This window comes from Hylaeus volcanicus, chromosome 1 (genome assembly GCF_026283585.1).
Source record: "Hylaeus volcanicus isolate JK05 chromosome 1, UHH_iyHylVolc1.0_haploid, whole genome shotgun sequence".
NCBI classification, from domain to species: Eukaryota; Metazoa; Arthropoda; class Insecta; order Hymenoptera; family Colletidae; genus Hylaeus; species Hylaeus volcanicus.
The window spans coordinates 10,529,649-10,543,180 of NC_071976.1; the positions used below are offsets into that span (position 1 = coordinate 10,529,649).

Sequence of the window (13,532 nt, forward strand, 5' to 3'; positions counted from 1 at the left end):
ACACACACACACACACACACACACACACACACACACACACACACACAAATGAGTGAATACGGAATCGTTTTCGGAGTAATAATACGAACCACCCCCATCTTCTTGCACGAGAGTCGGAATAATCACCGGGTTTCTTAACAGAGAAGTGGAACAGTGGCCCATTCTTTCCCACGAAGGATTAAATCATTCATCCATCTTCTTAATTAAATTCTGATTTCGCGGGGAATGTATTTATGAATTCCCGTGACATTTCGGAATTATCGTAGCGTCGGCAAAGGGTCAGGCTATTTGCGCACCTCTTCAAGCTTTTGAAAGTGGGAACCTGGCCTCGCTGTTCCAATTTGACACACGAAAAGGTGTCGGAAAAAGGCTAATGAATTTACGTAAACATAAGAGAACAGCTTACAAAAGCTCTTTAGATTATTCACACAGCACTTCTTCTTTCCCGGTTCTCAGCCGTTTGAAAAAAAATCCTTCCACGCGACGTGCGAACATCAAAAGATAAAATACACCTCGTTTCGTGCGCTTAACGTTCTCATGAATTTGTAGAAATGTCACGTTAACTAGCGTGTACGTCAATGCACGAGGAAGTCCGTGATCGTGACGGAGGATTACATAACTCCGGCTAGCTCGGATAAGTTTTTATTGCGTTTTAGTTGACAGCGCGTTCGTTAAATCGTCCACGTTCCACTTTCAATAAACCAAACCGTTTCAAGGTAATCGGATTAACTCGATATATGGATTAGCCTACTTTCTCTTACTTAGACGCATCGGTTAGGAGCACCCCCGAACCGTTTACGAGCTACTTGTTATATTCCTGTCAAGATCATGAGAGAAACTTAGATTATCTTGGAACTACACGCAACTCGTTACGCTTTTGGCGATATAGTTACGTTCAATGGTCCCCTACCGACATTCTCACGTTACCGTGTCCCTCCTTTCTATATTCCAGATCGCTTTCCAGTTCTCTTTCGGGAAGTTCCACGAGATGATGTTACTTCATTGAAATGGCCGAAATTCGTTGATAAACGCTGTCGATCTAGCTTCCTGTTTTTTGCTTCTGTGCTCGAATTTCGCAACTGGTTATTAAATTGCGATAAGAGAAGTAGTATTTTGCTGAATATATTCTCTCGTTGTGTCACGGAGCTTTAAATTTTATTTTATTTCATCCTTCTATTCTATTAAAAGAAAAAATTGGTTTACATTTTCGTTGGACAGTTTAGCACGATTGCGGCTTGAAGTATGCCGTCATTAACACTGACATAGCTTTCACTTTTCATACAGTGTACGTTCTTCGACATAGTTTTATGACGATCTACCCTTACGTTAACGAATCAAAAGCTTGCTGGACGCCTGAAATTTTCCAAACGTCTCCTGGTGCAGTGGAAAGTGCACATATGCGCTTGATGGACGTCCACGTCATATACTCCTCCCTGCACCCCTTGTGAATGGATATATTAATTCCCAGTAATAAAATAGAGACCGCCAAAGAAGCCTGGCGCCGCTATCACGCGGCTGGAAGTTTGCAAGATTGCTTAGCAGCCTCTCGATATGGCCGAAGTGGGAGCGCGCAGAACTTCGATAATCTTCTCTGCAGCGGCCCGGGGCCCAAGTTTGGCAATCAATGCGAAGTAACAGTTTAATTAAATACGGGTAACCCTTCGTCGACTCCGCGCTTACTCGAAGACAGAGTAATCTTGGCTCCGTCGTCTCAAGGGCTCCGGCTAGAGTCACCAACGAGAATTTTCGATAGACTCGCAAATCTGTCCGACCTGTATCTATCCCCCTTTGTCTCCGTTCGTTCTTTTTCTGGTCCACTGCGTCGATTTGTAGCGGCCACGGTGCTCGAGCAATTACAGGGCAAATTGTTCGAATAAATTTACTACGCGGTACAGTTTGTATCAATCTTGAGCGGGTGAATTTTTGTGGAAGAAGGGGCTCGCAGAAGTATTTAATGGATGGCGATTCTTTAATTTGTGGAGTCTAGTGGGAGCTTCTTTCAGGAAATAAATAATTGAAGTATGAAGAAAGAAGGCAGTGCTATAGTGATCCAATTGCATCAGGATGAGCTTGTCAAGGAATGTTCAGGACGAAATGAACAGGGTGAATTGTCATGTGGATATTAGAACATTCATTTCATAACGTTATCGAAATTATTTTCAAATTTAATATTTATATCAGGTTGTGCCAAAAGTATATTTCGCTTTATTAATAAATAATACATTTATAATATTTTATGTTTTATGTCTATTTATATATACACATTTATATAAACACTGCTACATAAAATAACTGAGTGCAATTCACGAAAGAAACTTTAATGACAACCTAATATTTTATCTTAAATTGCCTTCTTATATCTATGTACGTATATCATGCGCAATTTTATTAAATCACAAAGCTTCTTCGAGCTCGACAAAGTAAATTATTTCGTACAGTATCATTGTATTCTATCAAATATCAAAGGAAAAAAGTTGTATATTTCATTATTGCACTACACAATCATGCATATTTACGAAAAGAAGCCTAACATCAAAAAAGCTACACGAAGAACAAAAATGAAAGTAGAATCAACACCGCCAAAGACAAACAGCATTCTTCGCCCCCAAACCTCAAATTACGCGCCTTTGTTTCGCTTCCCATCACGTGCCCCGGCGATATCCTAACCGCTGGAAACCGGATTATCACGTGAAACGAGAATAGTTCCCTGATAGTTCGGCCGGTTGATAACTAATTATTGTTTAACGCACAGCGGTGGAAGAATCCAGGTCGATGCGGAGCACGGCGAGCGCACAGGAGCTTTTCGAAGCTGGCCCGAATATCTCGCGCTAGGTAGTTTGATTGTTCGGAAGGGAAGCAAAGGGCGAGTGAAGTACGTCGAAACTCGCGTAACCTCCCCTATAATCAAGTATTAACCGTGCGCCCGTACGAACGGAGTTTATGGAAACGCGTGCTACGATCGGGTCTCCCTCCTGTTCGCCTGCTTGTTCGGTAACCGTCGTACACCGTAGTTTTTTGCGAACGTAAAGGCACGGGCGTAAAAATTCTAGGGCCGGCCAGCTATACCGATAACGATCCCCCGATCTTGTTTTTACGATCGCTGGCAGTGCGGGTATTAACACAGGGCTTTACACCAACCCCTCGTCCATTTAAGTGGCGCGGTATTCGATATTCTACGTTTCCACTGGCGATCTTTATGGCGTAGTTTCGTTATTGATGCACTCCTGTCAAGGGCTAACCCTTTTCCTGTCCAGGTAGCATGTATACGTTGTTTTATCTCTAGCGGCAACAATGTGAATTTTCATTAGCCTCTCGGGGGATGTCGACACGTTGGCTTTTATATAAAAATTTGCATTCTTTACGACCACGATACCTTTTATTGTTTAATGGGGATAATTCATGTAAAACTAAATGGCTTCGATAAACATAAAATACAACAACTTGTAGAATTAAATATATTTAAAACGAAACAGCATACTTGCACGTTAAAATCTATTTAGGGATCAAAATTGCTTTGGTTTGCGTACATCTAACTCTGAATTCTCCCATGGACAGTGCGATACGACATTTTGAAAGAAGACCATGCTTCGATTGCAGCAGGTAGAGATGAAGTTGCGTGCAGGCGGCTGAAATTTCGGCTCGGCTTGGAATTCTGACAAGAAGGTGGTGAGCTGCGTGTGTAGGCGTTCCGGAGCCCGTGTAGTAGCACGATCGTCTCGAGAGGAGAAGAACTTCCGTGGCGTCCCTCGATGAAACCCGAAGACGAACGGCACGGTGTATCCTGTCGATCGCGGGGGTAGCGAGAGAGCGAGCAAGCGAGCGAGAGGGAGTTTCATTTAAGTTAGAAATTGCTTCTTCCGCAGCGATGATGGGCCGCAAATTGGGCGCGAAACAGAAGGAGAAGAACGTAAGGGAGTACGCCGCCGGGGAGGAGAGAGGAGACGTTAAACAGCCGCGCTTCGAAACAAGATACGAAATAATGTATCGATTTTTGTTTACCACCTGTATCGACGGAGCCAGACGTAAGAGATTATAACCGAGGTTTGAATGGACGTTTAGGAGAGCGTGGATTGAAATTCTGCTAGAGAGGAAACCATTACAGCCTTGATCAGCATGGTGGAACTCATCGTGGGGAAACTTTTCGAGTATTCAGGTGCTTGTTGTCGGTTGCGCCATGAAATTTCTGTGTGTAATCAAGTCCGTTCTTGGTACTTCAATATTGTAACGACTTCACCCGATCCATCAATTTTTCATTCAGAATGTAATAGTTGCAAATCAACTTTAAAAGAGTAAACCACCTGTGTTCGTATAATGTAGCACAAACAGCTTCGACCCGTGGACTGCAACCCCAGATATGTGAAATGCAATGCACACTGCGCTGGATTAGGCGAGTCCGGATACGGACCGGTCCGGAGTGCAGCAGATCCTGGGATTTCCCAGGATTCCGAGGTGTCTTTCATGTTTTTCAGAGTCCATTAGTAGAAGAAGGCCTTAGGGATTTTGTAGATGTAGAAGGTATCGGGAAGTTTCAGGCGACTATTGTAGTTCTGCAGTTTGCTATGACCCCACCGACACCTCTTGGACTCTTCGATAGGTTTAGGTATTTCCTTGAGGGTAGAATCTTTCGTGTGACTTGTAGTGGGACCTCGAAGACCTGCAGAATTCCTTAGAAAGATCGAAAGTCGTCATCGAGCCTCACAGTTATGATAATGAATAACAAAAATGCATACAAATAGCAGAATAAAACGCATCAGTAGAAATCTTCTGGTGGAGAATATTAATTCCGCTCTATTAACGGAGAAACAAAAATAAAGAGCCCGACGTTTGAAGGTGAAATTCATTTTTCACGTCGAGCAGAGTTCACTGGGAATTGTTGTTTCTTTTTCAACTGGGAAATTGCGAGGGATACCGTGGAGGTGTCTGTAATAGGATCAAACGGATTGTTAACAAGGCTTTGGGGGCTGTAACTTGTTGAAACAGCGCCGATTGTTACAAAGATTCGCGAAGGGTGGATGCTCGTTAATTTGGAGTGGCGAAGACGAAATTCGATAGCACTGGTTCGCCCTTTTAACGCTGCGGACAACAAAGGTTTTTTGCCTCCCGTAGCATAAATCACAGACTCCTTAGCTGTAACGAACTGTACTTATACCGCCATCGACAAAGGATTTTCGGATATCGTTAATAGCCAGGATCGAGAAAATACGGTAACACAAGGGACACAATGGGCCAGACGCGAACCTTCGCGTGGTGCCTTCGGTGGTTAGCTACCCTACTAGTTCGTAATTATTCTAACGACAGTGAGGGCTAACCTCTCTCCAATCCCATAGTAATTATTCGAGTCGATAACCTTCTTTATGCAAAGTAACAAGATCGACATAGTTCCATTTTCTTTCGTCCATTTTATTAATTTGGTAAAATGAGAAAAATTACTTAATTTATTTATTGTATGTACATCCATATGTAGACACTTTTTCCAGAAAATAAATCTTTCAATTTTCTTATTAGCATAAGTTTCTATTTTTTTTCAATGTACTTGTTTTATGTTGTCGTTCCCAATACATCAATAACATATTCTACGAGATTAAATTAAGTCTTCCTACTATAAATAAATAAAAATTCTGCAGTGTTTACCAGAGAAAATAAACAAACACATTTCACAATAAAAATGGGCAACGCTGAACGTCAAATAAATGTTCCATCAACGCTTGACACTGTAACAAGTTATCGAAACATGATTGTCCAATTCTCGACTGGTCCTCCTTTTTATTTTTCGAATCATGCGAAACTTTTCACCCGGTTCGTATGTATACTTCGTGATTTATCGGAGCTTGACGAAGTTTACCTCCTCAAAAATCGCGAAACGGATTACACGTACAAGTTTGATAGTGCTCGTGATTCATGGCGGTCAATCCTGACGGGCAACTTTACGAGTATCGCTTTTCACGTGGTTTGGAGTTAGTGGTAAGAAAAGTTAGGACTTTTATGGCCACGTGGTACACAGAGTATTAGGGGAACTGTTTTCGAACTTCTAAAAATTTTATGACACTACACTGAGAATTTTTTATAACGATTCAATACATGATGATACCTCGACTTAAACTCACTGTATATTTGCATAGTTTACAATAATATCTCAGTTTCAGTATTTCATTATATTTGATTTTAGAAAAATCTTCATTCTGCAGGGATTTTTATCGGGCACATCACGTACCTAATTGACAATTAAAAATCTTCCCCTCCAGCATCGATATTTTGAGTGTCTGTATTATTGATTTAGGTTTTAAGAAGTCTCGTAATGCTTGTCCACGTTTATGCGAACTACTGTTCTCATCGTTAACCGCGACAACTATTGCTGCCAGCAAGGACCATACAGATTACTGGTTGTCCCGTTATTGTAAGGTATGTAATTACTACACCCAATATCATCGGCGTGTGTATAATTACTACATGCACTATCATCAGTGGGGTATCTAATTTCTAGACGTACCCTCATCAATGGGTGTGAAATTACTAGATGTATTATCCGCGCGCGCGCGCCGGTTCAACTAATACCCTCACCGTATCGTGAATTATGCAACTGCAAAATACAGTTACCGAAGTTAAACTGTCCGCTTAGCTGCGTGTCAATGGCGCCAGAACCATTCACCGATCCGTGTTAGCGACGAATGCTTTTGTACTTACACGACGAACAGTCGAGAGTTACGTGTGTCGTGAACTATAATAATTGATGTTTCAATTAGAGCCATGTAAAATCAAACATAACGATATTAATTCCATCTTATCACATTATTCAGACACAAATTAATAGTAATATTTTCCTTGCACTGTGTCACTTTGGTTTATTATTTAGGTATCCCTAAATCCTGTCTAAGAGACGTTGAGGTTTGCAATTGCTCTCATAAGAACTCCATCTTCCTCTCTGGCACAACTCTAGTGGATCCAAGAAGTAATAAGGATGACCACGCGCCTCTTACACAGGATTCACTCCACACTAAATTAAAACACTTGAGTTTACTTTTGATCCCATTAATTTTTTCCAACACTACTAATTTTCCCCAAATCTGTGCATTCCATTCAACTAACATCTTCATACGTTTTCCTCGTAGAAACTTGGCGAGCATTTTCCGCAGTCACTGAAATTGGTAAAATGTTTTCGATGCCTACGCTTCCGGCACCGTTTCAGCGTGCACCAATTGCGATCGTTTTCTCGCAGTTGCGCCAAGTTTTGACACAAACTATTCGCTAATAGTCTGCAATATGTGAACGACTGGTATGTAACGTATAATGGCGGTGGAGAAAAGAGAACTTGGCGGTGCAGTGTACTCCTGGAATTCAAGGCAGCCGATGGGGTTGGGGGTTGAAACGCGGAATGTGTAGATGGGGATGGAACGGTACCAGTTTTCCCTGTTCTTTTCGCGGAGAAAGAAAACTCCTGGAAAATGAATGGCAGGTGTCCCCGCTCTAACCGTACACAAATTTTCCAGCGGAAAATTCGAATATGAGTTTCCGCGGTCCCTTCGTAACTAAAAGACCTTTTCTCCGCTGTGATCAACGTCAGATCGTGTCGTGATGGGTTTTAACTGCACTTCGTATATTACATAAAACAAAGTAAAAGTCAGTCAACGACACGCTATGACCATTTTTATCATCAGCTTTCGTACACTGGAATCTTTTAGATTTTACTGTCAAGAAACTAATAGTTTGAAACTGTCCTAGCGCGAGCCATTTTTACTGACACGAGTGTCAATTCTAATTATCATTATTATGTGAATGTACCTGTTCCTGAAAAAATCGCAATCATAATTTATGTTGCTATTCTTACCGCATTATTTCAGAAAGCACATCCCGAGATCAAATTGGTGCCTTGACTCTTGAACGTGCAAAAATAATTTCGCCAACGGTCCGTCCGGTGAAATCAATTAGGGAAATTATGATTGTCGAAGAGAGCATCGAGCAGAGACAAAATAATCGTTTGTACGCCGAGAGAAAGAGGCAGTGGATCGGAAGAAGCTTCCGGAATTAATGCTCAAAGAGACGAAAGCAATATAGCGAGAGGGAGATTAATTATCTGCGAGACGATAATTCGTAAAGAGGTGGACGGTAAGGTGCGCGGCCCTGATAAAGAGCGGTTTTCCTTCGCGTTGGAGCGTCGAAGGTCGGAAACGACGTGGATTAGAGCGCGCGACCGGAATTTCGCGGGGAAATCCATTCCTACTCCGGAACCATGACCGACCCTGGAGAGCTTTCAACCAGGACGAATGAATACCCTCGGGGGTGAGGGCGAGAGGGGACCTTGGGGGTGGGATTACTTCCGTCTCATTAGCGTAGGCCACGATTTCACGGGGCGAGATCGAGGAATTCGTCACGCCTGCCGACCATACACCCTTGAAAATCCTAATCCATTCGACGCTTCGCGATGAAAGCGCTCGAGTCGGCGATGATTAACCTTTTGGATGACGAAAACTGACATTCGAATTCGGTTTCTCGAGGATCAAGTCGCCCTATTTTTAGCGTTCGACGTTGCTGACCCTTTCATTCTCAAATTATTTACGGTTATGAAAGACACGATCTTGTGTAACGTGCAGTAAATTTCCATGTGTAATAGCTGTTTTTTAATTATAGATGGTACATAGCTAGGACTAAGCACACGGAGGCCTTATTTTTTTAAAGAATTCCTTCAGAAACTAAGGAACGAATCTCTATGACAATTTATTAGAAACCCGACGCTTCCACTGCTGTACAAATTTGTCGAGTTAAACTAAGACGGTGGCTTCGGAACTATTAACTATGCGAACTAATGTCGAAGTAAGTGAAAGCAAGGTAAACTATTCAGACTCGTGTGGGAGTCGTCGAGCCCAGTTGCCGTTGGTTCCTGGAGTCCCTTTCAGGGCAGATTTCGAGATTTCAAATACAAATTCAGTAATAACCAACGGGGACTGTTGTATTATTTTGTGATATACAATGGAACCCTTGTACTCTATCGTATTCCATTTCTGAGGATGTAGCGAATAAATTTTCGAATCACTACCTTCATCTACACTCTCCGCAACCGCAAATAATCAAAATATCTCGCTGACAACAACCGCCCAAGCCTGCATCGGCAAATCAGAAGCTTCCAAAGCGACGACGAATCCCGGCCAGACGACAATGCACCCCCCGTTGCTTCGTCAGCGCTCATCCATCACAGCAAAAAAGTTTCGCAGACAGTTCGTCCACCGAAGTCATCGTCGCGAATGATCGAAGACGTTATTGTTAGTCCGTGGCAGTTCGACAGACACGCCACGACGATCGTTGTAATCCGTGAGAGGCGCCCTTCAGTGACACGGTGCTTTCCACTGTCATGCTAATCCAACCCAAGGCGTAATTGCCGATTTATGCCGCGAGACTCCAGCCATAATACACGAAATTTCGTCACGGGGGTTGGAATTACTCTACCGCGGAAGAACAAAGTCACGCGCCTTGATAGATGAGTGGGAAAGTGCGCGCATCGCGTTACCCTCTGGTCACGACCGGGAGGAATCGAGCACAGTCGTCACGCTAGTAAAATCCGCGATGGGCTCTCCTTTCCGTCGTCTCGCGCGAGAGCCAACAGTCATTCTGATTCAGCTGAAATCTTAATGGAGTATCGAGAACGGAGGTGGAATGTCTATTATGAACTCGCCTGTTTCCCATTACGGTCAATAAAAGGGGAGATTCAAACCGCATTTCTCCTGAGGGGGTGGATCTGGGGGAGTGGGCGTGGGATCGAGGCGTCTTACCGGCAACACTGACGTCACTTTAGCCCGCGATCCTTCCACGACACGGAGAACATTTCCATTTAGATGCTCATCTCGCGGAAAAGATTTCGCGGGGATATATTACCCGTAACGTTATGTCCCCTTTCGTACGGGCAAACTGGAACGAGATGGTATCCACGAAATAAACGATCGCAGTCAAACGCTCCGCTTGCAGCGCGAGCTATTAATGCGCATCCACGCTAATATCCCGTTTCTGGAACTCTCGCGGGCTGGCATAAATAGGATGATGCCTTTAATAGATTTCCGGCTACTTTGGACGCGATAAACGTTAATAAATTTCTTCTTTCCACTTTCATTCCAAACTAGAAAATCATCAAACGCGTCTTCCATTGAACGATCAGTCTCGAATGGAGGCGATCGATAATAGTTTCTCCGTAATAAAGGAGCAACTTCTTGGATGACAATCGGGGAGAAACAGAGAAGCTAACAGGGGAGTCGGTCATTCGCAATAACGTGAAATCGTGTCCCTACATTACTCAAACATGATCGATGGCTCTCGCCGCGATGAGGTGTGAGGCCACACACGGGGTTTGTCGGAGACGGAGGTTATCGGCACACCGGGTTGTCAGGGATGACGTATCGCTCCAAAGGTATACACCGTAGTTTGGTGGCCGTCTACCCCAACCTGTGCCAACTTCGTCTAGCGTAGCACCTGGAAACCCTCTAGGTTCGGACAAGTCTTTACTGAACGAGCTGGACACTTGCGCGTGATAGGTATTTATCACCCGTGGGTGACACAACACGGGTCAATCAAGCCATTTAACGTTAAACTTGCGCGACAACTTCGTTCGCGTCGTTGTTCACGGGAACGGAGCCGAAAAACAAAATGGAACGGTCTGCTGCGAGAAAATGGCCGCGGTCCTAACGAAGATTGATAGCGCGTCGATGAGAATGTTCACGGTACGTAATCTTTTCGACAAGATTCGCGTGGATTCGCTTCCACGCGCGATGAAAGCGTCTGTGTAGCGACGACGTCACGTTTTAGAAGAGATCTCGCCCTTGAAGATAACTGCTTACATTACTTTTTATACTTGATAGACATCTCGAACACCTCGAGAATCATCTTATCAATTTTTAATTTAATTTTTACGCTGGGCTGGTTTTTGTGAGCTTTATTTTATTTTGTATTTTGTAACGAAGAAAGGAAATTTATGGAAAATAGACTCAGGGTGGAGGAGGGTTAAAAGATGAGGCTGGTAGAATTCCTGTCCTTTCAGGGTTTTCGGTTACGGCAACGCATAGTAATGCTATTAAAGAGAATAGATAAAGACCATATTGTTTCAGTAAATGAAACTTGGTTATTTCCTTCTGCGATCGAAGACGCTGAAAACAACTACGTCGTCGACTACCGCACGCGCTTTAGAAGAGTACCATAAACTCATAGGCGGTGCCACGGCGACAATTTCGCGCTAAATACAACAGGTTAACCGCGAGGGGAGGAGTTTATGGCACTCTGCTCCCGCTTACGGTACATGAAACAGCAAATTTTCTTTTCATCCACCAAGATTCGCAGTAATATGAATCGAGGCTGCAAATTGATGGGAATGGTCTTACTCACCGTTATGAACAAGAAGAGCAGAGTCACGAGCAACAGTGATTAGGTCACTGTCGGTGAGAGTTTCGTCGGACGCGTTGCCAGACGTCGGTGTGTCGCTCAGTCCAGCGCCAGTGCTGGGCATATGATACAACGGATGTTGTTGTTGCTGCTGGTAGCCACGTTGTTTATGCTGACTGACGTTGTAGTGATTGAGGTGTGATTGCGTGGTCTGGTGATTATTTTGAGGGTAGGCGGAAGTCCGACCACGCAGGTTTAGCGAATTCTCCTCACCCTCGCTGCCGCTTAAACTGTAGGCCGGGTAAAGCCGTCCCTTCCCTGAAACGAACGTCAGGAATCCTCTGTTATCGACTAATAGTCAACAGAAACTACTTCAGATGTAATTTGCATACAGTGCCACGTCATGGGTAAAAGACCTTCGTAAATCAGAATTTTTGTATAAGATACATAAGTACAGAAACACAGATATTAATACAGAAATACTTTTGGATTCTGACGACTCACTAGACTTTTATTAGAAAGACTGTTGATATTACGAGAAAGTGAGAGATATACTCTCATGAAGAAGGGAGATGCCATGGTCTAATGGCAGCAAACCGTAAACGCTGCAAGGTATCACCGGCAGGATCTCGCAGGATGCGAGCTTCTCGGCGCAGCCCAGTGCAGTGACCCTTCCATAACAAGAAATATCACCTAGGAGGCTGCAAGCCATCAAGGCATTAGAAGAGAACACTACGCCGGGCGGTGTCCATTTACCAAAGACACACCGAACGCGGGGGCATTAAGGTCCGTGAGGGTTTCACGAAAAGGTGGCAAAACAATTCTAACGTCACGCACACTTGGACAAACACAGAAGAAACACGAGACTTCCGGATGGCGGGAGCGGCCGGGGGCACGCCCGAGGGAAACGTCCGAACCGAAAGATATTCCTCCTGGATTCCAACGCGACCGGTATAATGCCATCGTGTTTCTTTTGCTACGAGACAGTACCCTGTTCGGAGCGACTCCATGAGATTTCTACCGTGTTTTTGTCGCGAAAACCGAGCACCAACGGCGACGTACGACTTCTACGAGAGAAAACTAATCGATCCCACGGGTGGCCGCGAGTTGTCGTCGCGGCGAGGACGTCCCAAAGCGGAGCAGATGTTGTTAGGTGACGAGCGAGCAGGAAAACCGGTTTTTGGGGCCGCGCTAGAAGGCCATAGAGGACATAGAGCGGAGGAGGTAAAAAAAACAGAAACGGAGAGACGTCGACATCCTGACACCGCCAAACGTTTGGAGTAAATCGCGCGAAAACTATGATCGATGTCTGACGCCTTTGACCTTTGGCTCTGCTCGCCGTCTACGAGCCGCTGCGTCAACGAACCATGTTATCGAGATATCGATGCCCTGGGTTTTCTTTCGCGCGTCTCTTACCTTTGGATTCCAGGGATCGATCCAACTCGCACCCACAGGGACACAGAGGAGGCTTGGAAAAAGAAGCGGGTAAATTTGTTATCAGTTTGTACGATGGCACTGTGGCGTTGGATGACGAGTACCCAGGTTCATTGATTCCAGATAGTATTAGTGGTTTTACTCCGTTTTTTGAATTTGGTTAAATTTTTGTGTTAAACGAATTGGTTGATTTGTAAATTTGTATACTAATCGGACGTTATCCGCATCATTAAATAAATGTATTCCTCAGCAAGTTTCAGAAATCTCATGGTTTATCGTTGTAAATTATATATAGTTCCTAATCTACTACCAGGTAATACTGTACTTATTTAGTAATTGTATCTAAGTTTAAGTTCTATGTAATACTGTAATGTGTACTGTTTAATTTAATTTGTAATTTAATTGCTAATATACTAATAGCCTCATAAAGAAAAACTTTTTATACTGAAAATGAATTTCCTTGATAAATAGCTTTTGGCCTGCATCCTATTTCAATAATCGTTATCAGAGATTTTATCAAACTGTCATGCTTAGCTGTGGTGCCAATTAAAATTGATATTCGTCACATTATGGAGTACATATAATTTACATAATGTAACGTATCTGCATATATTTAAATGTCCACCACAACTACTTTACGAAAAACCCCTACAGTCCCTTATTGAAAACCCTTTATACACCCACACTTCGCCATGTCGGCGCCCTCGGAGAGCAACTGGTCGAGAAGCACCGATTTACCCGAGGAG

General features: G+C 43.6%; 1 protein-coding gene across 5 annotated transcripts in view; it reads right to left on the reverse strand.

The window, feature by feature from the left end:
- LOC128877614 (uncharacterized) overlaps window positions 1–13,532 on the reverse strand; it is a 493,728-nt gene that overhangs the window by 193,837 nt on the left and 286,359 nt on the right. For all 5 annotated transcript variants that reach the window (XR_008457270.1, XM_054125089.1, XM_054125069.1 and 2 more), the window contains exon 3: window positions 11,356–11,670. Coding sequence is in view for 4 of the 5 variants with exons in the window: in XM_054125089.1 (XP_053981064.1) it covers window positions 11,356–11,670 (315 nt within the window). In the remaining variant the exon portion in view is untranslated. The remainder of the gene's footprint in view (window positions 1–11,355; window positions 11,671–13,532) is intronic.